This window comes from Mesoplodon densirostris, chromosome X (assembly GCF_025265405.1).
Source record: "Mesoplodon densirostris isolate mMesDen1 chromosome X, mMesDen1 primary haplotype, whole genome shotgun sequence".
Lineage (NCBI taxonomy): Eukaryota > Metazoa > Chordata > Mammalia > Artiodactyla > Ziphiidae > Mesoplodon > Mesoplodon densirostris.
This window is the reverse complement of record NC_082681.1, coordinates 39,728,513-39,755,697: the sequence shown is the minus strand read 5'-3', so window position 1 is coordinate 39,755,697 and position 27,185 is coordinate 39,728,513. Positions and strand designations below refer to the sequence as shown.

The following is a 27,185-nucleotide window of genomic DNA, read 5'->3' as shown; positions in this document are numbered from 1 at the left end:
CAAAATCAAGTCTACTGGTTTTGGTTTGATGTCTATTTTGAAATATTGCTCACTGAAAATAAATAACCCAGTCTACAAAAAAAAGGCCATGCAATAATTTCAGAGCCACCTTAATAATTGAAGATGTATTTCTACAATTGTTTTCAAAACATTTTGCAATATATGAATTCACATGATTCTCCTGATAACCCCAAGAGATGGTAGCCAGGAATTAATGGTCTCCTTTTAATCACAAGGATATAGGAGCTCAGAAAGTGCAGGACTTGCTTAAAGTGTATAAACTGCTTCTCCTCAATGGATGGTGGACTTGAGGATTTGCTCACAGATTCATTTCAAAATTCCCTCAAAGTTAGCATATCACATACCACCATGACCTTTTAGTGACTGGTTTTCTGTCTTTCTAATTCCCTAATGCCTTGCAGAGGGAGATCTCAATATACGATTCAGCCACTTCCTCATTTTTTTCTCATATTGAGATGCTGTAAGCATTCCTTCATTCCAGTCCAAAGACAACCTGGTTTCTCCCTACTTATACAGGGAGGTTTCCTGGAAGGCCATCCAAGTAGAACCAAAGTGGTTTCAACTTACTTTAGAACAAGGCCAAGAGACAGGGCCTGTGGTTTTCACACATTCATTCCAAAGGGCCCTTGGGCGGGGTGTGTGGATTGGTTTGGCTAATTGCGTCTGCTCAGTGGAAATCCTTTGTCCCTCTCCCCAGAACCATCCAGTAGGGAAGAAAGAACTAAGAGGCCCTAAAACAGTTCTTCACTGATTTGATCATAGGGCCAGTTCTCAGACCAAATTCAATCATAAGTTGTGAGATACCATAAGTTCAGAAGTTGGAATTTGAACTTTAAATCTATTCCCTACAGAGTCTTAAACAGCATGCAGTGCTGAATCTTTCAAATAAGGGAGAGAAGTAAGAGTTTTCCCTTTTGCAAAACACATATGTGATGCTGGAGAGGGTGTGGAGAAAAGGGAACCCTCCTACACTGTTGGTGGGAATGTAAATTGATACAGCCACTATGGAGAACAGCATGGAGGTTCCTTAAAAAACTAAAAATATCACTGATGAATATAGATGCAAAAATCCTCGACAAAATACTAGCAAACAGAATCCAACAGCACATTAAAAGGATCATACACCATGATCAAGTGGGGTTTATCCCAGGAATGCAAGGATTCTGCAATATATGCAAATCAATCAATGTGATAAACCATATTAACAAACTGAAGGAGAAAAACCATATGATCATCTCAGTAGATGCAGAAAAAGCTTTTGACAAAATTCAACACCCATTTATGATAAAAACCCTCCAGAAAGTGGGCATAGAGGGAACTTACCTCAACATAATAAAGGCCATATATGACAAATCCAGAACCAACCTCATTCTCAGTGGTGAAAAACTGAAAGCATTTCCACTAAGATCAGGAACAAGACAAGGTTGCCCACTCTCACCACTCTTATTCAACATAGTTTTGGAAGTTTTAGCCACAGCAATTAGAGACAAAAAAGAAATAAAAGGAATCCAAATCAGAAAAGAAGAAGTAAAACTGGCACTGTTTGTAGATGACATGATACTATACACAGAGAATCCTAAAGATGCTACCAGAAAACTACTAGAGCTAATCCATGAATTTGGTAAAGTAGCAGGATACAAAATTAATGCACAGAAATCTCTTGCATTCCTATACACTAATGATGAAAAATCTGAAAGACAAATTAAGGAAACACTCCCATTTACCATGGCAACAAAAAGAATAAAATACCTAGGAATAAACCTACCTAAGGAGACAAAAGACCTGTATGCAGAAAACTATAAGACACTGATGAAAGAAATTAAGATGATACAAACAAATGGAGAGATATACCACATTCTTGGATAGGAAGAATTAACATTGTGAAAATGACTATACTACCCAAAGCAATCTACAGATTCAATGCAATCCCTATCAAACTACCACTGGCATTTTTCACAGAACTAGAAAAAAAAATTTCGCAATTTGTATGGAAACACAAGAGATCCTGAAGAGCCAAAGCAATCTTGAGAAAGAAAAACAGAGCTGGGGGAAACAGGCTCCCTAACTTCAGACTACTACAAAGCTACAGTAATCAAGACAGTATGGTACTGGCACAGAAACAGAAATATAGATCAATGGAACAGGACAGAAAGCCCAGAGATAAACCCATGCACATATGGTCACCTTATCTTTGATAAAGGAGGAAAGAATATACAATGGAGAAAAGACAGCCTCTTCAATAAGTGGTGCTGGAAAACTGGGCAGCTACATGTAAAAGAATGAAATTAGAACACTTCCTAACACCATACACAAAAATAAACTCAAAATGGATTAAAGACCTAAATGTAAGGCCAGACACTATAAAACCCTTAGAGGAAAACATAGGCAGAACACTCTCTGACATAAATCACAACAAGATCCTTTTTGACCCACCTCCCAACGAAGACCCAACGCAGCCAAAAATAGAAATAAATCAATCAATAAATTTACTTAAAAAAAGGAACCTAGGGGTAGGACAGGAATACAGATGCAGGAGTAGAGAATGGACTTGAGGACACGGGGAGGGGGAAGGGGAAGCTGGGACGAAGTGAGAGAGTGGCATGGACTTATACATACTACCAAATGTAAAATAGCTAGGTAGTGGGAAGCAGCTGCATAGCACAGGGAGATCAGCTCGGTGTTTTGTGACCACCTAGAGGGTTGGGATAGGGATGGTGGGAGGGAGATGCAAGAGGGAGGGGATATGGGGATATATGTATATGTATAGCTGGTTCACTTGTTATACACCAGCAACCAACACACCATTGTAAAGCAATTATACTCCAATAAAGATGTTTAAAAAACAAAACAAAAGAACAGATATGTGTACCCAGTTGTGTAATATTTTGGCACAGATCAGTTTCCCTCAAGAAGAGGACGTCTGTAAGAAGGCTGCTGGATGTGCCAAGATTATTTTCTCAAGCTTGACAATGCTGACAACATTTATTTCCAGTCGAAGGTGGTTCTGCTGGGAACATGTTTCTGGTGGAGCACACCTGTTGTCAACACTCACTCCCAATTTTATTGGGCAGGAACTAGAAGAAACTACATTGCTCTTATTTGTGGAAAGAACATATGCTTTGGAATCAGTCAGGGTTTAAAATCCTGGCTTAGCCATTTCCTAGATGTGTGACCTTGGGTGTAACCTACCCTCTGTGAGTCTGTTTCTTCAACTGTAACATTTGAATAAAAAGAATGCATATGTAAATTGTTGTTGTTCTGAGGAGTACATGAGAGACTACCTATAAAATGCTTAGCCAGGTGCCTTAGCAGATAGGGGGGGCTCAGTAATGACATTTTCTATTGCTATTACTACTGCCATTATTAGAAATGGAAGGAATTGAAGCACCAAGTTAGGAAATCCCCTTCCACAGCGGGTGATTTATCAACCTATGCTGGCTGAACACTAATTCTTTGGCTAGCCGGTCAGGCATTAGTGGACTGAAATTTTCCCGAGTGAAGCCCGTAATTCTGGGTTTTGCCTGTTATTGCTGTGCTCCCCAGAACAGAGTCTTCAGCTGTAGGCCCTTCTCTCTTTTTACTCGCTCAGCCTTACCATGGGGGCGGGGGTGATCAGTGAACTCAATGTGGAAGCACTGAAGGTATTGGAGCAGGAAAGTTACACAATGGCCATGTTTTAGGATGAAAAATGTGGTGGCACCACAGCAGATGTGTAAGTGGACAGAGATTTGAAGCAGAGATACTATGTAGGAGCGTGTTGAGTAATCCAGGCATCAGGTGATGAGGGAAAAGAAGGGACTTCTGTGTGGGAAAGGTGAAGATGTTTCAAATGTTCAACAACAGGAACAGCATATGGTGGACATGAAGGATTAAAAGAGTGGGAAGAGTCAAAGATAACGCCAAGGTGTTGCGCCTGGGGAATAGAATAGAATTGATTCTACTGTCAGGGAGTTGGGGAGAGGAGACATTTTTGACTTTTAGACACGTTGCATTTGGCACATATAAGCAGAATTGTCTGGTAAGCATTCATGGCACTGACATCCAGAAGGAAGGTTGGGGCTGGAGATGTAGATTTAATGGTCACCTCTCTGTACCCCGATATGCTATATTGATCACCACCTCTGCCCTTTTGTTCATGCTTTCTCTGCTGCCAGAAATATCCATTTCCTTATCGATTGAAATCTAATTCTCTTTCAAGCCCCAGTTCTTCCAGGAAGATTTCCCTTAGCACCCTAGCCCCCAATGAACTCTCTTTCCCACAAACTCCAGTACTTCCAATAGCACTTACTGCCTGTATCTCTCATGCACTTGGCATTTAAACAAACCATTATCATTAAGTCTTATTTAGCATCACAGTGCAATGGTTACATTGTGGACTGTGGAGCCAGATTGCCTGGATTCAAATCCCAGCTCTACCACTTACTAGCTGTGTGATCTTGGACAGGTCATGTTGTTCATCTGCCTTAGCTTCTTCATTTGCAAATGAGGATAATAGCAACTACCTTGTAAAGTTGTTGTAAGGATTAAACTAGTTAATACACGTAAAGTGATCAGAATGGTTGCTTGGCACATATGAACTATGTAAGTATTTGTAAATAAAAACTTTTGTTAAATTTATATGCATACTGGTTCCCCAAATAAATCATAAGCTTCTTAGTGACAGGTAATTCATCTTATAATTTCTTTTCCTCATAGCACCTAGCATTACTGGTTACTCCACCAAAAATTTGGGGAATCAGTTGTATTTAAACACAAGTCCCTGGACTTCCCTGGTGGCGCAGTGGTTGAGAATCCGCCTGCCAATGCAGGGGACACGGGTTTGAGCCCTGGTCCAGGAAGATCCCACATGCCGAGGAGCAACTAAGCCCACGTGCCACAACTACTGAGCCTGCACTCTAGAGCCTGCGCGCCACAACTACTGAAGCCCGCATGCCACAACTACTGAAGCCTGCATGCCCTAGAGAAGCCACCACAATGAGAAGCCCATGCTCTAAAACGAAGAGTAGCCCCTGCTCACCACAACTAGAGAAAAGCCCACGCGCAGCAATGAAGACCCAACGCAGCCAAAAAACACACAAGTCCCCAGCTGCAGCAGGTTGCTAGGACTGCTACCGCAGGGAGATGGGTTAGCACGACCGCATCCCATGCTGTGTGGAGTGCTCGGGGATGGGGGCAGGGGGGTGGCATTTGACTGCTTGCTCCAACCATTTACTAAATGGCTCTCCAATGGCAATGGAAACGTTGCCTTATATATAGGACAGTTCTTCCACTTAAACTAGACGTAAGCTGTGGTTTTAGAAAGAATCAGAATGGGGGAGGAGGCAAGGCAAGTTTTTCTCTTCCCATAGCTTCGCCAAGGGCACCACTTCCCCTTGGACTGACAGTAGGGGAGCTGATGGAGTGTCTAGGACTGGGCACTGGAAACAAAGGCGCTTAATTACCCATGGCTTGCTCTATGTTGCACAAAGAGAATGACACAGATACCACCCCCCTCTCCCAGACTCTCCACATCCCTTGCCTGGAGATGGGGGAAGGTGGAAGGAAGCAGAGAAGCAAGGACCATGCAACAGAGACCGTTTATTCACCACTCTGGAGCTTCTACACCCTGATTTAAGGACAATGCAACTCCTGGGAGTCAGGAGAGCTGGGCTCTCGTTCTTGAGTACTAAATAGATATCCGGAAGACTGAAAGATTTACTGAACCTCTTTATATCTTAGCTCTCCAATCTAAAAAAAAATTGGATAATTTTCCTTTCCCAATTTAAGCCATGGTGCTATTATGAGTGACAACTGAGATGATAGGTTTGGAAATATTTTGCCAAGTGCAGAGCATTTACTTCATGTAAAAGATCATTATCTGGAACTTCTCTCAGATGCAGAAGAAGGGTATTGTGTTGTCTACTAGTCACATGTGGCTAGTGAGCATTTGAAGTGTGGCTAGTCAGAATTGAGATGTGCTGTAAGTGTAAAATACAATCCCATTTCAACAAATGTAAAATATCTCAACAATTTCTTACATTGGTTACATGATGAAATGATAAGATTTCAGATATATTCAGTAAAATAAAATACATTTTCAAAACTAATTTCACCTGTTTCTTTGAGCTTAACTGTGGCTACTAGAAAATTTAAAATTACATACAAGGCTTGCATTTGTGGCTCGCATTATATTTTTATTAGACCGAGCTGGTATATCCAGACAGTCACATTCAGGAAGGTCAGAACATTCAGGTCCCTCCATCTTAGGCAACCCAAAGCAGCGTCTTTGGTTCAGAAGAGGACTCCTGGATACCATTCTCCCATGGGCACCCTCACCTGGCTGTTGTGTGGCCCTTGACCTCCCCTTTCAAAAGCTGTGTATTTTGGTAGAGAAGACATTCATCCTTGGGAGTTTGGGAACAGGGAAGATTTGACTTTCAGGAATAGGTGCACATAGGTTGGGGGAAGGAGGGTGGAGAATATCCGGTTGCTACAACAATGACATACTATTGAAGAATAGCAAACTCATTATCACATTACAATCCTCTCAAGTGGGAATTAGCTTCCTTGGAGGCTCCTTTTAAAAAAAAAAGAAAGAAAGAAAAATAAAAGATTCCCTCCCAGCAACTAGCTGACTTTGTTCTTTTAATTCAATTCAATGCAATTCAATTGGTGGGGAGCTGCATAAAGAGAAAAATTAACACATTAATGGCTAAAACGGAAATAGAGAGAGAGACAGAAATGTCTTCCTTTAGTTCTGAAGCCAGGCTTATCTTTGCCCATCAAATGGCAAGTCCTAGGTTAATCAAAAGGGAGCACTGCACAAACTTCCTTCAAACATTCCATAGGAGCCTTCTGGGCTCGGGTTTCATCTGCTTACCACACAATCCCTTGCCCTACTTTAAAGACAAACTTGGCGAATGGGACTTGGATTCTCAGAGTCTGTCAGCTCTGCCCAGTGAGAATGAGAGCTCCTTATAGCAATATGGTATAGACAATCAAATCCTTCCTTAACTCAAGTTTAGGGCTTAGCAACAGACATTCCCTTTGGGGGCAAACTCAGTACTGGCAAGAGTAGGGACTGAACTTGAAGGGAATAAAGTAGAAGGACTTTGATTTATTCATGGGCAGAATGGGAAAGCGACAACTTAAGGACTAAGGAACAAAGAATCAAATTATGAGGCAAATTACAGACCAAATAGCATCAATTTCCTAAACCTCAACTGAACCCAGATATTAACTGAACCATGAATTGGACCAAATATATATATTTTATATATACATATATTATATATATATTATATATATATATAATATATATATATTTGAAAAGCTAGCAAACTTGTTCAAACCAGAATCAAACCTATATATTTTCTAATGAAATAGAACATCAAAACATTCCTTTAACTGAACCTGAACTGAGCCAATGTTTCATTTGGTTTGAATCTCGGCTAAAGAGGAACATTTTTGGCTTTTGTTTGCCATCAAAGGAAGGTAGTTACAATTCCCTGGAAATGGCCTATCTTCCACAACCTTTAGTCACTCAGGTTGAATGAAGAAATGTGGATCCATCCACAAGTCTCAGATCTAAGACAGACTGACACAGAATGGAAACAGGGTGGTACTACCATGTACTACAAAAGAACAAAGAATTTCAGCCCCACACATTGCCATTATTCTTTGGGTAAATGTATATTAATCTGTATATGTCCCTTGCTAACAGCTCAGAAAACCCTGATACTTTATGAAACAATTCTTTCTTTGTTTGTAAGGAGAAATTTATGCTAATGCAAAACTATGCCTTGTCTATAGCTCACCCTTCTTGTTACCTGATTCTGATTCTGTGGAAGCTATTTTACAACCCTGGAAATCACTGATAACAATGGAAAATGATTTTTGTCTAGACATGCAAATTCTGTCTTATCCAAAATGGAAACCAAGTCTTAGACAAGGTAAGAAACTTGTCCCAAGTCACAAAGCTGGGAAGTGGTATAATAGGGTTTTCCTAGAGAGATGTCTCTCCCTCCTCTTCCATATCCTATCTCCCTACACCTCCCAGCTTGAGATGGTCCTGAGTGAGGAGGGGGTGGAAAAGGGAAAATGGGTATGTCAAATCTAAACCTTACCTAAAGTCCTATTTGCCTGAGATCAGCTTTGCCCCTGTGCAATGTTCACTGAGTGGATGTCCTAGACTTGGCCCTAAACTCCCATGGCATGGGCAAGGTTGTGTTACGTGAATCCTTTTACCCTTTGGGGATGAAATCATGTGTAGGCTCTAAATACATCATCTAAGATAAGCTCAAATGTTCCGGAAATTGCCATGAAGGTTGGCTAGACTAGAGTTTGACTTCATTTATGTTCATGAACTATCTGAAATGAAGATTTAAATCCTCTCTACTGAGGATACCACTTTAGATTTTTTACTGGTAGGAAACTGGGGCTGCTTGTAATTCTGATATCTGCCAAGTAAGGTCCAATTTTCCTACCTCAAATTGGTTACTTTGTTTACCTTGTGTGTGTGAATACATCCTCATTTCTTCTTTTAGCAAGGGAGTTCTGAAGGAATAAGAATAGATCTTGCCTGCCTAAGCCTAGGTTGGGATCTATTATAACTCCTTTCAATTTGACACATATTCATTGAGTCCTAATGCATTCCTTCTCTGTCTCCAACATCTTAGAATCAGTGAAGTGCATACATTTTAGAAGGGAAATTCTGCATGTAGTATGCTGGAGACCAATTATTTGACACATGTTTAAACTGTGTTTAATTACAGGTGGTTGGGTTCATGTGTGCTGGGTAATCCAATTGGATACAGTCTGCAAAGAGAATCGATTTACTTCAAACTGCTGCCACTCCAGCATTTCTAACTAATGGATTATGTGATGGTTTAAAACTAGGTCCACAAATTCTTTGATATTCCTCCCTTCCAGAAATGGAGCCTGCTTCCCCTCCCCTTGAATGTGGGCTGGCCTTAGTGACCGCTTCTAATGAATAGACTAAAACAGAAGTGACAGTGTGTAGCTTTGGAGAGTAGATCATAAAAGGCACCACATCTTCTTCCTTATTCACCCTCTTGAATTGCTGTCTGAGGGGAAGATCCTGCCAATGGCCATCTTGGAAATGGACCCTACAGACCCAGTTGAGCCTCCAGATGACTGCATCCCCTACTAATACCTTGACCTCAACTACATGAGAGATTCTGAGCTGGACACAACCACCCAGCTAAGCCACCCCAGAATTCCTGACCCACAGAAACTGTGAGATAAAAGACGTTTGTTGTTTTAAGCAACTATGTTTCAGAGTAATTTGTTTTATAGCAAGAGATAAGTAATACAGGTTAGAAATCCCAGAAATAGCCAGTGATACTTCTGAAAAAATGATCAGCTAAGTGGTTATTGCCAGACTTTAGGAATCTTGATCAACTGTTTAAAGTCCATTTTTTTGGCAAGGCCCTGCTTAGAACCTGTACAAACAATTTCATTCTCAATCCAAGTGGTAAACTCTAGGTCTTTGTAGTTCGAGCAATATGAATTTGCTTAGATAGATTCATGTTCTGTTCTGTACGCTTAATCAAAATATCACCAAACACATGCATTTTTTATTCCTTCCACAAATATTACCTACATGCTTATTGGGTGCCTAGTACCATGCTGGGTGAAATAGGTGCTCTTATGCATCTATTCATTCACAAGCATTATTTGAGCATCTACTAGGACCCAGGTACTGTGCTCAGCACTGAGGATACAGAAATGAACATGACACCTTGCCCTTGAGGGAACCAGCATTTAGTTGAGGAAGTAAATACATACAAGTAAATACATACTTTACAACACAGTTGTGGTGAATATTACCCCAGAGATACGAATACCGTGCTATGATGTTGTGGAGAATGGAACAACTATTTCTATTTGAGGTGTTGAAGGATGAATAGGAGTTTTCAAGCAAAGAAGAGTGGCAGGTTTGAGGGATGGCATTCCAGGTGCGGGAGAACAGGGTATGCAAAGACATGGAAGTATGAAAAGCCTGAGCTGCCTCTTCACAGTTGAGTTCCTTCTGCTTGAGAATAAAGAGATGGCCGGTGATAGGCATGGTAGTGTGAGGCCAGCAGGACCGGCTTTTTTTCCAGGCCATGGGCATTTCAAAGCCAATAGGCTGCTCAAGCTGCCTCAAATTGAAGAAGCGATAAAGAGTGCTTTTGCTCTCTGCCCCAAGGCTCTCGGGCTAGAAGAATTCTCATGGTGAACCCTGAGCTTTGGGAGGACAAATGTGTAAATCTTCTGGAGCATATAATTTCTTTACCATGAAGGACTCAAATTGTCCGTGTATGAGTCTACTAAGCTTCTAAACTTGGCCTTCTGTGCCCTTTTGCCTTTTAGATCAGTGCTACTCAAGCTATGGGTGTGAGACCTTGTACCAGAATGTAAACCAGCACACTGCTGCCTTTATCAGTAAAATCATGCTATGAAGTAAATGGTTTGCTCAGTGGCATGATTTACATTTGCCACAAGCTCCTAATTTCATCACACACTGATAAATAGTTCATGGGTCAGCAGTGATCCCTAGACCACATTTTTTAGATTGCTCACTATCCACTAAATAAAATCCTATATGACAAATGTCTTTATTTCCTTTCAGAGCCTGGCCTATATGTCCTTTTCTCCTGTGAGAATGATGCAGTTTATTTTGTTTCTCTTTTGGTTTTGACTTCTAAAAAATTCAAAGTCAAAATTGAAGCTCAAGGGCATCCACCATGTTGACACTTTGAGGGAGGTGGCTATTTTTTTACCTTTTGTTTCTGATTCTGATTTTCTATCTCAAATTTATGTTTGACTTGATTCTTTCATTGACTATGCATTGGCTGGATGACGTTGAGAATGATGGCAATGAACACAACCATGACAAATAGCATTACAGCAGGCATGGCGAGTGGGCCAGACTTCTGGCCTGCATCCATTTGAGTTGAATCGGTGTTGTAGCTGTGTCTCCATGACACCAAACAAGTTGAACTGGTTAGTCTCTGAATTGATAGACTTGGTCTCATGGAGACACAAATGGTGTTCATGAGGAACTCATTCCTCTGCATGCAGAGGGTACTGGCCTCTGTAAATGGAGTCAGCGTGCACAGTTAGGAGAAGAGCACTCACCGTCTTGGTCGTTACCTGAGTCAGCTGGAGACTTGCTCCGGCGCATGGGGCCAGGGCTCTTGGCTGAACTCTTCTGAGGTGTTGGGGATGCCTTTGGGCCAGCTGTGGCTGATGGGTTTCCCTTCATGACTCGGCATTCTGGTGGAAAAGGACACAGACAGCTTAGTAGAGCCGGGGAGAACCAAGACTCAGCATCTTACCAACCTCTGGAAACTGCAATAAGCACCACATAACAAAGCACCTTAGGGCTCAGGACTACAAGGTGGTTCTCATTGTTTGAAGGAACGATGGCTCTGGAGAGGGAGGCATGGGAGAAACTTTCAAAAGTCACCTGGGCTAAGCCAGGTGTTTAAATTCTTGAATCATGGAAACAAGGGAAGGAGTAGAAAAGCAGTTCGGGCAGGTAATTCAATAGGCAACTCAATCATTTTTGTTTTTTTTTTTTTTTTGCCTCCCCCGTTGCGGAGCACAGGCTCCGGACGCGCAGGCTCAGCGGCCATGGCTCACGGGCCCAGCCGCTCCGCGGCATATGGGATCCTCCCAGACCGGGGCACGAACCCGTATCCCCTGCATCGGCAGGCGGACTCTCAACCACTTGCGCCACCAGGGAGGCCCAACTCAATCATTTTTGGATAACCCAGTCATGTCTCAGAATAGCACCTGTTGACATAATTAATTAATTTCCTTGGAGAAGAGATTGACAGCTCAGAGGTTGCAGCCATGCAGACGAAACATTCATGAGTAATTTAAAGGAGGGGGAGGGAGCTATTATTTATTATTCATCGCATGCCATGTATTGTAATAGGCATATTAAGGATGTCATGCCATTTTATAAATAAGCACTACTACCACCACCACCATCTTGCATTTATAGAGTTCTTTTCGATTTTCAATGCATGTTATCATAATCTGCTATGCTGGTTTAATGAATAAATGGGCCAGCAGTGACTATGACACTCAGAACTTACAGAAAGCTCCTGGGTGTGTAGGAGAGTCTGCCAAATGTTCCTGCTACTTCCCCAACCCCAATCTGACATGTTCAGAGCACCCTTTCTGTGCAGGTCACTCAGCATTCCTACAATGGTAATTTGGGGGCACTGATTGTACTAATATATTAGGAGGATTATTATACTCATTTTGTTGATGAGAATACAAAGAGCTTAAGCCTCTTGCTTAGGGTCACAAAGGAAGAAAACAGCAGAATAAGGATGAGCAGTCAAGTCTCCTGAGTCCCAGTCTAGAGCTCTTTTCACTATACTTTCCCCAACCTCATGTGATCATGCTCAAAGTGGAACCAAACAGCTAGGCACGGGGTTGTCTCTTCATTGGACACCTCCTTGTCACCTTCTACTTAAAGATACATTGAAAATATCAGTTACTCAGAAAGATTAGACCTTTTCTGGTAAATTAAGTTTTTCAGGAAACTGAGTTAAGCAGAAAGCTCATTTTTGTTTGTTCTACTTCTTGTTTTGATTGATAAACTTTAGTGATCACTGTCCAGAGCTGAAGATGTAGAAGATACAAGAAACTGGACACAGCCTGAGATTTGTTTAGGTATTTTATGGTCATTTGCCTCTTCTCAAAGTGAACACAGCAGAAATGCCACCTCTTTCAGGGTCCTTGTCACTTGAGTTGTTTGTAAACTCTATATTAGTACAACTTGATTTGTTTTTTCCCACACTTTATTCCTCATTATTGGGAAATATGTTTTGAATGTGTCTTTCCATCGGGATCATACCCTAGTCCTGTGGCTATGTGAGCTAATTCACCGTGAACTTACACATGGAGCTTGGACTCAAGCAAAGGGAGATGGGCAGATGTTCACCTCCTTCCTGAAATTAACAATCTTCTGGAATCTTGAGCCACAAATCAGAGGGAATGGGGCAACAAGCCAGAAGGTGGGAAGAGGGAAAATGTTTGACACTAACAACACAGTGGAAAATATTTCTAAAATGGATCCATCAACATGGGCCAAATAGCTGGAGGATGTTGACTAGGAAAAAAAACATATGCATACAGTATTCAAGTTCTGAATCCAAATGTTCCTTCCCGTGGTCTGATTGAGCCTGTCAGCCCATGTGGCATAATATATGGTTCAAGAAATATGGTCACTATTGGGGCAGGTAGTGAGTTTTATTGAGTCTGGAGGCCAAATATCTGAGATATGCAATCAACTTCCACTTAGAGACTCATGTATCCAGCTATACAAGAGAAAGGGACCATGCATGGATGTTTTCCAGTCCATATAAGCTCATGGAAATCCTAAGGGATAGAAGGAGCGAGATCAATGGAACAATAAAATTCAGTGGTTGTCCTTACCATTTTCATCCAGAGAAAAGTCATCCTGAGCATAACGAAATTTTTCAGGACCGCAGGCAATAAACACATCGTCATCACCAAAGAAATCATGGAGACAGGTTACCTACAGAGAAAGTGGAAACATTGACTTGATATTTGATGGTCTTGTGACAATGAACTTCATGCTATGTTGGCACGGGAAAAAAATGTTTCACATTTTAGCCCCCAGGGATCTCCTTTTTCTCAAAATACCAGGCTCAGACTCTGCACCACAGCCCCTCGTGAGTAAAGATATACTGAGTGCCATTTTCTTTCCATGTTGCATGTGTGGTATCTTGTTTCCATTTCACCAAGAGCAACTTCAAGACCATGTCCAAATGGAATGTTCCCCTCTGAATAAAAGTCAGCAAGCAGATGACCCTACAAATGTCACCTTTCTCAGAGCCTCAAAGACAAGAGTGCTGCTAGCCCAAGTCTGGGGGCAGGGGTGTAGGCCAAGGAAGATGAGAAAGACCTTCTGCAACCTGAGATGGACAGACTCTGGCTGACCAAGACGTGGAAGTCCCTCTCTCTATCTTCATGAGTTTTGAAAGAAGGAAGGACACCAGTTTTTTGTTTTTTTTTTTTTTTTTTTTTCAGTATGCGGGCCTCTCACTGTTGGGGCCTCTCCCGTTGCAGAACACAGGCTCCGGATGCGCAGGCTCAGCGGCCATGACTCACGGGCCAAGCCGCTCCGCGGCATGTGGGATCTTCCCGGACCGGGGCACGAACCCGCGTCCCCTGCATCGGCAGGCGGACTCTCAACCACTGCGCCACCAGGGAAGCCCTTTTGTTGTTGTTGTTGTTGTTGTTGTTGTTGTTGTTGTTGCAGGACACCAGTTTTTAACCGCTTTGGACCCACAAAAATTGGTCTTTTTGCTAAAAGTGAACTGAGCACCTGGTAGTAGCCCAGAATACCATTACTCTCCGAAAAAGAAGGAGGGGAAAACCGTCCTAACCACTTAAAACTTATTCAAGAGCAATGGGTCCCTGGAGGCTTGAGGGTCTGCTGGAAAAGTCGTGTTCCCAGGACCCTTACCGCCCTCTAGTGCCCTATGCATTGCGGCTTGTCCACAACAGAGAGACAGTCCTCCTCAACTCCTTTTCTGCACAAAGAAATGAGGGTTCCTGGGCTTCCCTGGTGGCGCAGTGGTCCTCTAGTGCCCTATGCATTGCGGCTTGTCCACAACAGAGAGACAGTCCTCCTCAACTCCTTTTCTGCACAAAGAAATGAGGGTTCCTGGGCTTCCCTGGTGGCTCAGTGGTTGAGGGTCCGCCTGCCGATGCAGGGGACGCGGGTTCGTGCCCCGGTCTGGGAAGATCCCACATGCCGCAGCCCCGGCCTGGGAGGATCCCACGTGCCGCAGGGTGGCTGGGCCCATGAGCCATGGCCGCTGAGCCTGCGCGTCCGGAGCCTGTGCTCCACAGCGGGAGAGGCCGCAGGGGTGAGAGGCCCGTGTACCACAAAGAAAAAAAAAAAAAAGAAAGAAATGAGGGTTCCTGGGAAAGTATGCTGCTCCTGCAGTCTCCCCACCTCTCAGCTTTCCTAATTACATTTGATAATTAGTCCAGCACACCAGGGAAAGCCCAGGAGAAACCATAGAGTCAAAACATTCTTATCCCAATCCTCAGCTTGAAAGTGTTCAAAGCTTCTAATTGTTCTAAGCTACCCATTCAAGCTGCTAGTAGTGACTTTCCAAAGGCACCGTGCTCACAAACTAACAACTGCTTGCTGGGTGCAGAGATCAATATGTTACATTTGAAAATGTTTGTATTAATAACATCATCACCCACCCAGGGTCTATTCAATCCCTGTTCCCCCAGCCAAGATGATTGCAAGCCTTACACAAAGCAAGAGATGCTTAAACATTATCCGCATTGTCTCAGCCTCCCACTCACCCAAAGGATGCCAAGGGAAGAGAGGGAGACTTGGAGGGCTGCTGGGTTCACCCCTCTTAAGCCTCTTCCCAGCCCTGGGTCCTGACCTCATCAAATAGGCCACCATCCTTCTTCAGCCCACTCGTCCTCACCCATTCATTCCACAATCATGTAATAACAAACAGAACTACCACTAACTGAATGCTTACTCTGAACAGGCACTCTGTTAAGTACTTCCAAATCTGTCATCCCATTTTACTCTCACAATTCCTAGAGGTTGGCATTATTGTCATCACTATTTTACAGATGAGAAAACTGAGGTCCGGAGACAGTAAGTAAATTACTCAGGTGGAAAGCGATGAAGCCAAATAAGTGCAGATCGATGTGATGCCAAAGCCTGTGCTTTTAGCCACTCAGTAATACAAAGCACTTACGTATGGTTCAGGCACTGGGGAGACAAAGATGAGTAAGACAGGCCATGACTACATGGAGCTCATAATCTGATGGAATGAGATACACTGAAACAGAACATTTCAGTATCATGTCATGAGTGCTAGGAGTATCTGAAGGTGCCTTGGGAGCTATTTAGTACCACCTCCAAGTGACCCAGTCACTAACTGACATGTTAGTTCAATAAGCTGCCTGCATATTGCCCTGGTAGTGGATCCAACGATAGAGGCTACATACATGGCTTTGAACCCTTCTGCAGATGCGCACTGATATCTTGGACCAATACAATTTGGAGCCCCTAACTATGATACATTGTGTGCCTCTGAATTGTTTATCCCTTGCCACCTCTTGACCCTGAAGATCTCTGCCATGCTCTCTGTTGTAGGTTGCCCCTGACTCTGACTGGCTTCATTTAGTTTTGGTCATGAGTGAGGGAAGCCCCTCCCTTGGGCAGCCCTCCACTAGTGGTCTCTAGCATTTGGCACTCTGTTTCAAAACCTGCCTGTATTTTCATGAATACTCACCTACTCCTTCCCATTAAATCACAGCTCTCCTGAATGTAAAGACCAAGTTTATCTCTCCCTATATATCTTCCTGTGGTTCCTGGTAGAGCACTAAATCACATAGTGAGAATTTAGCCAGGGCTGTTTTTGCCTCAACTGAATGTAAAGAAAATAAGAAGGAGGCTTTGTAGGGCTATACAAAGGCAGAGAAGTAGAAACAAGAAAGAAGAAATCCATAGTGGCAGACAATAGGACCTAGCATTCAAAGGTTTTGAAAGGTAACACAAATATATAAATTTAGGAACAAGGAAGGAGCAATGACTGTGAATTCAGAAGTTATTATTTGCATAACTATGACAATTAGTTTGACAACAGATGAAATGGATCATTTTTAAAGGAAAACCTAAATAAAGAAATTAGCTCAAAAAGAAATAGAAAACCTCAACCAACTACTGGTCATAAAAGGAATTTAGTAAATACTTCAAACAGCAACCCTTCCCCCAAAGGTGCCAGACCATTAATTTTGGAGGTATTTGTGGAAATCACTTCCCAAGAAGAAAAAACAAAAGCTCAAAGGCAGCCATGGCAGTGTCATGCCATGCTATCCTATTGTAGGACAACAAAGCCTTCGCAGATTGCTCTGGGGGTTGCTGTTACAATGACCCACCCTCCTCCAACTCCAAGCCTCTCTGCCCCCGCCCAGGCTTTGGGAAAAGCCTTTGGATAACCCCTTCTCTGGGGAGTTTCTAAGAAAGGCAAAGCCCCTATGCTTCTGACAAATTCACAGTGGTGTGGCTGGCTTCAAACACATTCATTTTGCAATCCAGCTGTTCAGCATCAGGTTTCTTGTGTGATCCCACCCCACATTTTACTGGTTCCCAAATGTAGACAAATTCATATTGTGCATGTGGATACCCAGGTTTCCCAAATGCCTTGGATACTGAGACACAGCAGCCCTCCCCTGCTTTGTTACAGAGCTGGGAAAATAGAAAGCTCTCCATCTTAAATATGAGGAACCCAAAACACAGAATGTCAAAGTGGCTGAAGGATACACAGATGGATCATGGCACAGTTGAGACTAGCACTCAGGTGTCCTGATTCAATTCGGGACAAAACAATTCAATTGCCTGAGAGAACGTGCCTTCCTAATCCCTGATTTCAAAGGTTTGTATACAGCTTAGGCAGGAGAGTCACCTTTTGTCCTCATAATGCCTGATACACATTAGAACATTTTATTGGACTCAAAAAAGATAACATCTTTATGGATCACATTTTAAATCTATGGATGAGAAAACTCCTATTCATTACCGTAACTGGTAACTGAGTATGCAGTAGAGGAGGAGGACAAGGTTGAGGGGAAGGAGGAGGAAAGGAAGAAAGAGGAAGAAGGAAAAGAAAGAGAAGAATGGAGTGTAAGACATAATTTCCAAATGAAACTCACACTCACATCTGCTTTTTAAAATTCCATTCAGTTAAGACGATACAAAATCCACCTTAGGTTACATTGCAAATATATAATTTTGCAAACCATTTCTTTTGTGGTAAAATTTCTGTCATGAGGAGGCAACGCAAGTGGTAAAAATAATAATCATTATGATACCACTTACAGCATCCTCAGAGATCAAGGGTCTTGCTGACATCAGCTTTTGTTTGAAACACACTTGGGTATTTAAGTCAGAGGAGAGAACACAAAAGCATGACACCCGTCTTTGTAATTAATCAACTGCCAGCACAAAATCAATAAAGTCAATCAACTCACGTGAACACTGAACCATTTACTCAATGTGCTTCCTTTTAAAAGAAAAACAGCATGACCTGGGGGAAGGGAAGCTAGCTTAGTTATGCATTAGCGCGAAGAACAATAGATTATATGGACCATCCAGTGGCCTAAATGTCGAAGTACAAATGGGGAAAGAGAGACAACAGATCACTGTGTGTGGCAGTCCATTAGCTGCAAATGGCAAATTCACTCTGTGATTTGATTTAAGCTTGATTAAATTCCCCACCCACATATTACAGATGCTGGCAGTGAGTTCTCCTACGTGTCTGCTGCTGGTAGATTCTACATTTCACTACCTAACTGTTCAGAAAGAAATTTAAGTAAGGTCTTGCTTGTATATCTATGAGACTCACTTCCAACGTGCAAAATATTTTCATTGAAAGTTCAATTCCACTAATATTCATTCATAAAACACTTGCTATGGCAAAGGAACTATGTGAGAGATACAGAAATGTACAGAAAAAGGCCCGTCTTCCGAGTTGACAGCATAATGAGTCAGAACCTCACAAATAATTGGAAAACAAGGCGTACTGTTTTTAGCACCATTACAGAGGCACAAAAAGCAAGAAGAGCACAGGCGACAAAGAGAATTCTAATCATGAGAACTGGGGAAGGCTGCACAGAGAAGATGACACAAAGTCTGCCTCTTGAAGGGCGTGTGGGATATAGGTTGATGGAGACAGGAGTAAAAGGGATTCCAGGTAACTGCATAAATAAAGGCAAGGAAGCAGGAACGTGCCTTTTTCTTAATAGCCCTGGAAGAAGAACTGCATCTTGTTGACTATAGTCACAGAGATTCTAACTCTCTGTAGCACAACTGCCCGGACCCATCTGCCAGCCTTCTGCACAGACAAAACATACAGTTGTCTACTGGTGGAATTCAGGGTGAAGGGAAGGGCAGAGAGTGTCTATGAGGAGAGGAGTGGCCCCAGGGGCGCAGAAGAGGGAACCTTGTGGCAAGGAAGACAAACCACACTGATTTCCCCGTCTTGCCAACAGTGTGCCCTGCCCATAGTGTGGCTGGCAAGCTTTGCAAAATGAGTTAATGAAAGATTCAGTAAACATTACGGATGAGGCTTTTTCTAAAAGTTACCGCTACTCTCATTCTGGAACATTTCCTGCCTGCCTGCCCTGGATGGGCTCCAGTCACAGGCTGGCGCAGGGTTGGCGTGGTGAGCGGACACAATGTTTCCTATCTCTAGACTCCTATAGTCACCTACCTGCTTGACAGCTCCATTTGGTCATCTGACAGGCATCCCAGATTTAATATGCCCCAAACCAAACTCTTACTGCTCCCTCTCCAAATCCCACTTCCCTCTAACTTTCCTCATCTCAGTCACTGGGACCACAATTCCGCCAGCTGCCCAAACCAGAAATCTGGGAGTCATTTTTTTTTACTAGAAGTCACATTTTGTCTTGTCCATTGTCATCCTCCTGGTCCAAGTCCACCCCTACACATATACTCACACTCTTCTGCATACTGTAGTCGTAGTAGTATTGTACTTTATAATTTCAATCAGGCATATCACTCTTCTGCTAAAAACCCTCCAAAGCCTGTTAACCAGAGGCAGAATAAAATCCACTTTCTATCTTGGCTGTATATTATCCAATTTCTTATGCCACATATGCTAGCTAGCTCCAGTCACACTGGCCTTCTTTCTGCTTCTCAAACACATCAAGACCTTTCGTGCTCCAGAGCCTCACTCTTGCAGCTCCCTCTACATAGAAAGTACTCTTCCCGGAGTCACAGGCCTAGCTGCGTCTTCCCCATCAAATCTTCATCACATACTGGGGGACGTCCCTGGTGGTCCAGTGGTTAGAACTCCGTGCCTCCATTGCTGGGGGCCCAGGTTCAATTCCTGGTCAGGAAACTAAGATCCCGTAAGCTGCACGGCATGGCCAAAACCAAAAACCCCAAAACAACAACAGCAACAAAAATAAAGTACCACATACTGTATTTAAGTCTGAGCAACCCTCAGTTTACATGCCATTGTTGCTTAGAATTTCAGATCTTTTATTTAACCCCACAAATTAGTCATTATTATTTTAATTATTTTATATAGTTAATATTATTTAAGTGTATCTACATATATATTTACCAGTCTATTTGATCACCATTTCTCATTACACCATTTCTCTGGGGTCATTTGAAAATTAGGAACATGTTTGACCTTCCCATTCTATCTTCCATATCTCAGTCTCACCTTCATATTTTCCATCTTCTTATCTCTTAGGGCTACATTCTGGAAAATATCTTCAAATCTGCCATTTTGCTCTTTCCTTCTTCGGATGTATTTAATTTGCTGTTTAACCCACTCAAAGAGCTTCAAATTTCAATGATAATAATTTTGACTTTTAGAAATTCTATTTCATTGTTTTACCCAAATTTGCCTGGTCATAGCTGATAGTCTCTTTTTCTTATCCCATTTTGGTTACATGTTTTGTTTATTTAAATAATCCATATTAAGTTATTTTAGGTCCTTATCTGATCATTGTAATATCTTATGTCCTTGAGAATCCAAATCTGTTGTTCCTGCTAACTCTCCCTCATGGTGACTTGTTTCCTTTTGTGTTTGATAATTTTTAAAATTATGAGCTCATATTTGATTAAATTAAATCTTTGGGAATCCTGAGGGGTCTAGGCTGGGGATGCTTTTCTCTGAAAAAGACATGAATTTGTTTCTGCCAGGTGCCAGGGGACACTAGAAATATGGGGGCAGCACCTTTTTTCAGCTATGGTTCCCCTTGTGACATGAGTAGTAAGAATCTGAATTCCAGACCTGTGTCAGAGCAAGCTTTGGGATGCAGATTCTCAAGAGGATACTTGGAGTAGCACCAGCCACAGCAGCAGTAACAGTAGTACTCTTGTTTATTTTGTTGCCTACCTGGAGTCATGACAGAGACAAACAAGTTTACAGGTAGGTTTTTGGTATATCCCCTTTTAAGGGTCCTGGCTTAATGCAGAGGTTGCAGCTTCAGGTCCCTCACTTTTCAAGGACCTTGTGTCAACTGAAATAAAAGACCCCAAACCCTGCACAACATAAAAAGCTGGAGTCAAGTTTATTCAGTATCTTACTGAGGACTATAGCCCAGGAGACAGCCTCTCAGACAGCTCTAAGAAATTGTTTTCAAGAAGTAAGGTGGGGGGGGTTATACACATATATACATATGTGATTTTGGTGAAGGAGGTACGTGCAACTAAGCACACATCTCGGTAGAAGGTTGTTGCTAGTCACGAGGAACAGATAGATACCTTAGTTAATGGTTTTAGTGCTTTTCTAAGTATAGAAAGATGCAAGAATCCAGTTTCATTAAAAAAAAAAAACTTCTCCTAAAAATATCTATCTGAAGGCCTGTTCTGCCAGTTTTCCCAGAGCACTGAGTACCTCATTCTTGATCTCTGTCATGAACTCCTTTCAGGGTGGGTTGAAGGTCAGCGACTGAAGTGGCTAATGACTCAATCCTTGTAGAGCCAGATGATGAGTGACATTCTTTAGTTGGCACTTGCATGTCCTGCACTTCTGATAATATCCAAAGCACCGGGCTCCGATTATGGGTTTTGCCCTCAGGGAAGCTCAGGCCTTTACGTACTGCCTGCTGCTCTAGTTTCAACTTCTGGTCCCTCTTCTCTCTCCTGCCTTTCTTTTCCGGAAGCTTAGAAGAACATTTAGAAATGTTTGTTGCAGGTTCCTCAAAACACTAAACACAGAATTGCATATAACTGGGTCCCTGGACCCAATTTTAACATGTGAGGGTGTGTGTATGTGTGAAGTGGTTTCTCCACACCTCTAATAAGCAAAGCTTGGATACCAGCAGGGTGTCCTACAATTCGACTCAATTCTGACACTATCTATCTGGAGATAGCATCAGATTCCACGGGTTAAGGGTTCAGTCCTACAAGACTGCCCCCCACCCTTTAGAGATCAGTCACAAGCCTAGGTTGTTGTTACCTGTACTTCTGACCAACTGGCTATAGATCAGAGGTTAAATTTCTTCCAATTGGAGTAAACAGAGCAGACTTGTTTGGGATCCTCTAATGTTGGGGAACCAGCAGGAGGACACTTTGACCCCATCAATGTCTAACCCCATTTCTTAATAACCATCTAAAGATTTCCGCCTTGCTGGGACAACTCTTCCATCTCCGTTTACTCTTCGTTTCACTCCTATTGATATTTGCTTTATTCACCTTATTTCTCATAACCATTTCAACATTTCCACCTTGTTGGGAAGAGTCCCGTGACTCTCCCCTCAGCCCCTCCTTATTCCCTTGTTAATTAACCTAATGTTTTTATTAGCATCTGTAAGACCCCCGAGGGGAAGCTGAGGCAGCAAATTCCATAACGCTTCCAGAACTGTTTTTTTTATGTTTTACAACATTGAGATTATAAGGGGTGCCCCCATGTGAAAGTGCCCTGGATAACAGCAGGTGAATATTCCAGTCATCACGAAGCCAGTACTACATGGCTTGCATACAAGCATCAGCTGCTTCATTTGGGGTGTTCTACTTGACATTCATAAGGGGAGACAGACAGCCCCTCTTTTCAGGGTAAACAGACCTTACAGTGGTGTTTATCCAGCCCACCATGCTGGCTGCTCCCTCGAGAATAAGTTGCTTTGTGTCTGGATCACATATAGTCATCTGTGATTGTTTCATAGTAACCTGTGGGGCCTGCATCAACCCAAACATGCTCTTCCACCAAAACCAAAGACAAAGACACAGCTTCTAAATTAGTCACTCTCACAATCCATTTTGTTAAAGGTTCTCCAGGAAGCTGATGATACTGATCCACAAAATGAAACAACTCCTTCATACCACACTCCCTGGTTTCAGTAGTTTCTTGGCTTTTCCCTCTCCCCATGCTAACTTCTTGGCAACCAGAGGTCTTAAAGGTACTTTTTGTTGTCCCTGCACTATTTTTACCTTGGCGGGGGGGTGGGGGAAGGTAGCTGAAGTTTTGAGTCACTGAAATCTGCTTTTGCTCTAGCATCAAAATCTGACACACTATTGTCTTTTAGTTTCTCTATTATAGATCACAATACCCAAGGGAGTGAATATTTTGCCTCTCTCTTATCAGTTGACATTTCCTTATGCATCCAGTGAATTAACTCCCCAGGAGTTGGAGCCATCACTAAATTCCACTGGTAACTTTTACCTTTAGGAAGTGATTGCAGCATAGCTGCTGCTTCGTGCTGTGGGTGACCATGTGGCCACACAGGAATCAAAGGTTCATCATTCTCCTGTCCTTTCATCCTTTCTCTTCCAAACCACAAGTTTCTGTGAGCCACGGCTGCTCTAGCAAATCCCACGTCATTGACATCAGTCATCAATTCCAGTGTGTGTGTGTGTGTGTGTGTGTTCACGGGGAGGCTCCCCACACCAACAAACAATTCTTGGACACCAGCTGGACGTCCTACAATTCAAGTCTGACACTATCTACCCAGACATAGTGTCAGATCCCACAGGTTAAGGGCTCAGTCCCACAAGACTGCCCCCAGCTCCTCCATTTCAGAGGCCAGTCACAAGTCCAGGTTCTCACCTGTACTTCTGACTGTTGGGTTACAAATCAGAGGCTCCCAAGACCACTTCCTTAAGTTTGATTAATTTACTAGAGTGGCTCCCAGAACTCAAGAAAACCATTTACTCACTAGATTACTGGTTTATTATAAAAAGATATAACTCAGGAACAGCTAGATGGAAGAGATGCTTAGGGCAAGGTATGGGGAAAGCGCACGGAGTGTCCATGCTTTCTCTGGGTCAATCTCCCTTGCCCTCCACGTGTTCACCAACCTGGAAGCTCTCCAAACCCTCTCCTTTGGGTTTTCATGGAAGTTTGATTATATAGGCATGATTAATTAAATCATTGGCCATTGGCGATCCATTCAATCTCCAGCCCCTCTCCCCTCCCAAGAGGTCTGGGTGTGGGATTGAAAATTCTAACCCTTTAATCACATGGTTGATTCTCCTGGCAACCAGCCCCCATCCTCAGGTGCTTTCCAAAAGTTACTTCATTGACATAATAGAAACACCTTTATAGCTCTCATCACTTAGAAAATTCCAAGGGTTTTTGGAGTTCTTTTGCCAGAAATAGGGACAAAGACCAAATATATATTTCTTATTATAAATCACAATATCACACCTAAAGACCCAGCAATTCTACTTCTAGGTATATATACCAAAAAATTCAAAGTAGTGACTCAAATAGATACCTGTATGTAATGTCCATTACAGCATTATTTGCAATAGCCAAAAGGTAGAAACAATCCAAGTATCCACCAACAGATGAATGTATAAACAAAATGTGGTATATACATACGAGTCATATTGTATTAATGTATTCATACAATTCAACCACAAAAAGAATGCAGTTCTGGGCTTCCCTGGTGCGCAGTGGTTGAGAGTCTGCCTGCTGATGCAGGGGACACAGGTTCATGCCCCGGTCCGGGAGGATCCCACATGCCGCGGAGTGGCTGGGCCCGTGAGCCATGGCCGCTGAGCCTGCGCATCCGGAGCCTGTGCTCCACAACGGGAGAGGCCACAGCAGTGAGAGGCCCGCGTACCGCAAAAAAAAAAAAGAGAATGCAGTTCTGATACATGCAAATTGGACCTTGAAAACATTATGCTAAATGAAATCAACTAGACACAAAAGGACAAATATTGTAGGATTCTACTTATGTGAGATATCTAGAATAGACAACATCACTGAGACACAAAGTAGGCTAGAGGTTACCAGAGTCTGGAGAAAGGGGATTGGGGAGTTACTGCTTAAAGATTACAGAGTTTCTATGTAGGACGATGAAAAAATTATTGAACTGGGTAGTAGTGATGGTTGAACAACATTGCGAAGGTAATTAATGCCACTGAATTGCACACATGAAATGGTTAAAATGACAAATTTTTTGTAATATATATTTTACCATAATTAAATACATTAATAATGTAATATACCCCAAACCATTGAGTTATACTCTAAATGGTTGAACTTATATTATGTGGATTATATCAATATATCAATAAAACTGTTTAAAAAAGGGAAATGTAAAGAAAAATTTTGCTATAATTTATCCAGGATATAGTTGTATTGTAGCAGGAAGACGTTTTAGAAAACTTAGTCTGCCATATTGCAGAAGCAGAAGTCAAATTTCACCTATTCAGTGAGGTCTTCCTTATCTCCCAATCTAAGCTAGAACAACCACCACCACCATATAAGATCCAAGAGAGTAGAACCCTCATCTGTTTTGTTCACCACTAAGAACCCTCATCTGTTTTGTATCTCCAGTAAGTCTAAGTCTAAAAAGTCAAATATTTAAAAAAATATTATTATCACCAGTAATAACAAGAGTAGGAAGAGTCTACGAACCATAATAATGAAAACTGTTTCATAATTAAGGATATTACAGTATAATAAGATTCTTCTAGATCACTAGTGATCACTGTCTACTGCACCACATATTAGAGAAAGTCAAAAGAGATAAAGATTGACTTGTTTACTAAATTGTAGATCTATTTGTTTTCTAATTATATGCATTGAAAAACACATCCACCCCCTCCCCAACTAAAGACCATTTCTTTAAGCACCTAAGTTACCCTATGGGTTTTGTCCTTTCTCTCTCTTTCATCCATCAAGGCATGCATTTCTTGAAGGCACTTGACCGTGATTTGCCTCATGGTACCTTAAGAAACAGTGTTGACTGGCTGCTTGTGCAGGGAGAGATTGATATTCTCTTCCCACTATCTTGCGCCACCCTCTGGAAATTCTCTGCCCCTCTGCAAGCTAGTTTATTCCTATGGCAAGTCATGTGGAGGCTGACGCCCTCTGATCTCCAGCACTAGATCTGATTGGATCTCTCTTCTTCTTTTCCTGGTGAAGAGTGACTAGTCCTTAGAAGCTCTTCTCATAGGTTTCTAGGAAATAAAGTATCATGTGAAACTCCAGGAATAAATCACATTTCTGTCAACTGATTCCTTCCACTGGTCTTAGACTCAAAGCCAGTGGTGACTTTTCTTCCCACTTCATCCTAGAATTTCCCCCAGAAAGCCCAGTTAGACTGAAATCTAGGCAGCCAGATCTCAGCTGGGCTATTGTCCCTCAAGGTTATTCTTGTCAACTTTTAAAATAATATTTCTTTGAGTGGTGAAAGGACATAATAACCCCACATAGCTTTTGTTGTGTTGCATTTGTCAAGTGATCTCACCTCATTTGGTTCATTAGCCCCATCTTTTATTAATGAAGCATGAAAGCTCATCAAGATTAAGTGACTTGTACAAGATCACATTGCCAGTTAGTTACAGAGCTGATACTAGAATTCCAGACTGCTTTTATTCTGCCACACCGGGTACCTAAGCTATACAGCAAAGGTACTCATTTCCTACATGGGGAGACCGAGGTAAGGAAATACAGTAGGGGACTCTGGGTAGTATGAAAATACCTGTGACCTGGGAAAGAGGGCCATAGAAGGGAAGATGGGAAGGAATAAGACGTTTTACCCTATTTTACCAGGAGCTAGTGTGATTTAATAACCTGAGCAAGGCTGTGCCAGCTCCCCTGGAAGCCTGGCAACCCCTGAGTGCTCCAGGGTGTTTTTTCCTTAGCTTTTCTTTGCCATTTTCCGAGAGTCTCTGTGTTAGCTCCCACTGGGGGCCTCACAGGGATGAGAACAGCTGCAGAGGCGCTGGAGTTGGACTGCTGAGTCCATGCCCAGGACCGACACCTGCCCCTCCACAGGGCCCTGGGGACAAGTTGGCTCAGAGAAACAGGGACGAGACAGAACTCCATTCATCAGAGAGAACTGGGGTGGAAAAACCCTGCCTGATCCCTTGGCACCACTAAGCTCTATGGTTGGCCCTGAGCCCCACGCAGCTCCAGATTCTGTTTGGTAGGGTCAGTTAAAAGAAGCAAGTGTGCTTATACGGCCCAATGCAGTTATCAATTGCATTTAATAGTTATCTGGTATCTACTGTGCACAAAGTATAGTGGGAGTATGGTTTTGGAATTCAGTAGAGGAAGAAAGGTTTGTTTTAAAAAAACGGGGGGAGTTCACCTCTACCTTGGTTCTAGGTTAAACCCTGCCATTGACTTACTGTGAAATCTTGG

The 27,185-nt window shown here is 42.4% G+C and overlaps 1 protein-coding gene across 1 annotated transcript in view; it reads right to left on the bottom strand.

The window, feature by feature from the left end:
- Window positions 1-27,185, bottom strand: part of DCX (doublecortin) — a 137,202-nt gene that overhangs the window by 41,662 nt on the left and 68,355 nt on the right. Inside the window, exons 3-4 of the mRNA XM_060086420.1 lie at window positions 13,465-13,567; window positions 11,146-11,283 (exon numbers count right to left, since the gene is read on the bottom strand). Coding sequence (XP_059942403.1) covers window positions 11,146-11,283; window positions 13,465-13,567 — 241 coding nt within the window. The remainder of the gene's footprint in view (window positions 1-11,145; window positions 11,284-13,464; window positions 13,568-27,185) is intronic.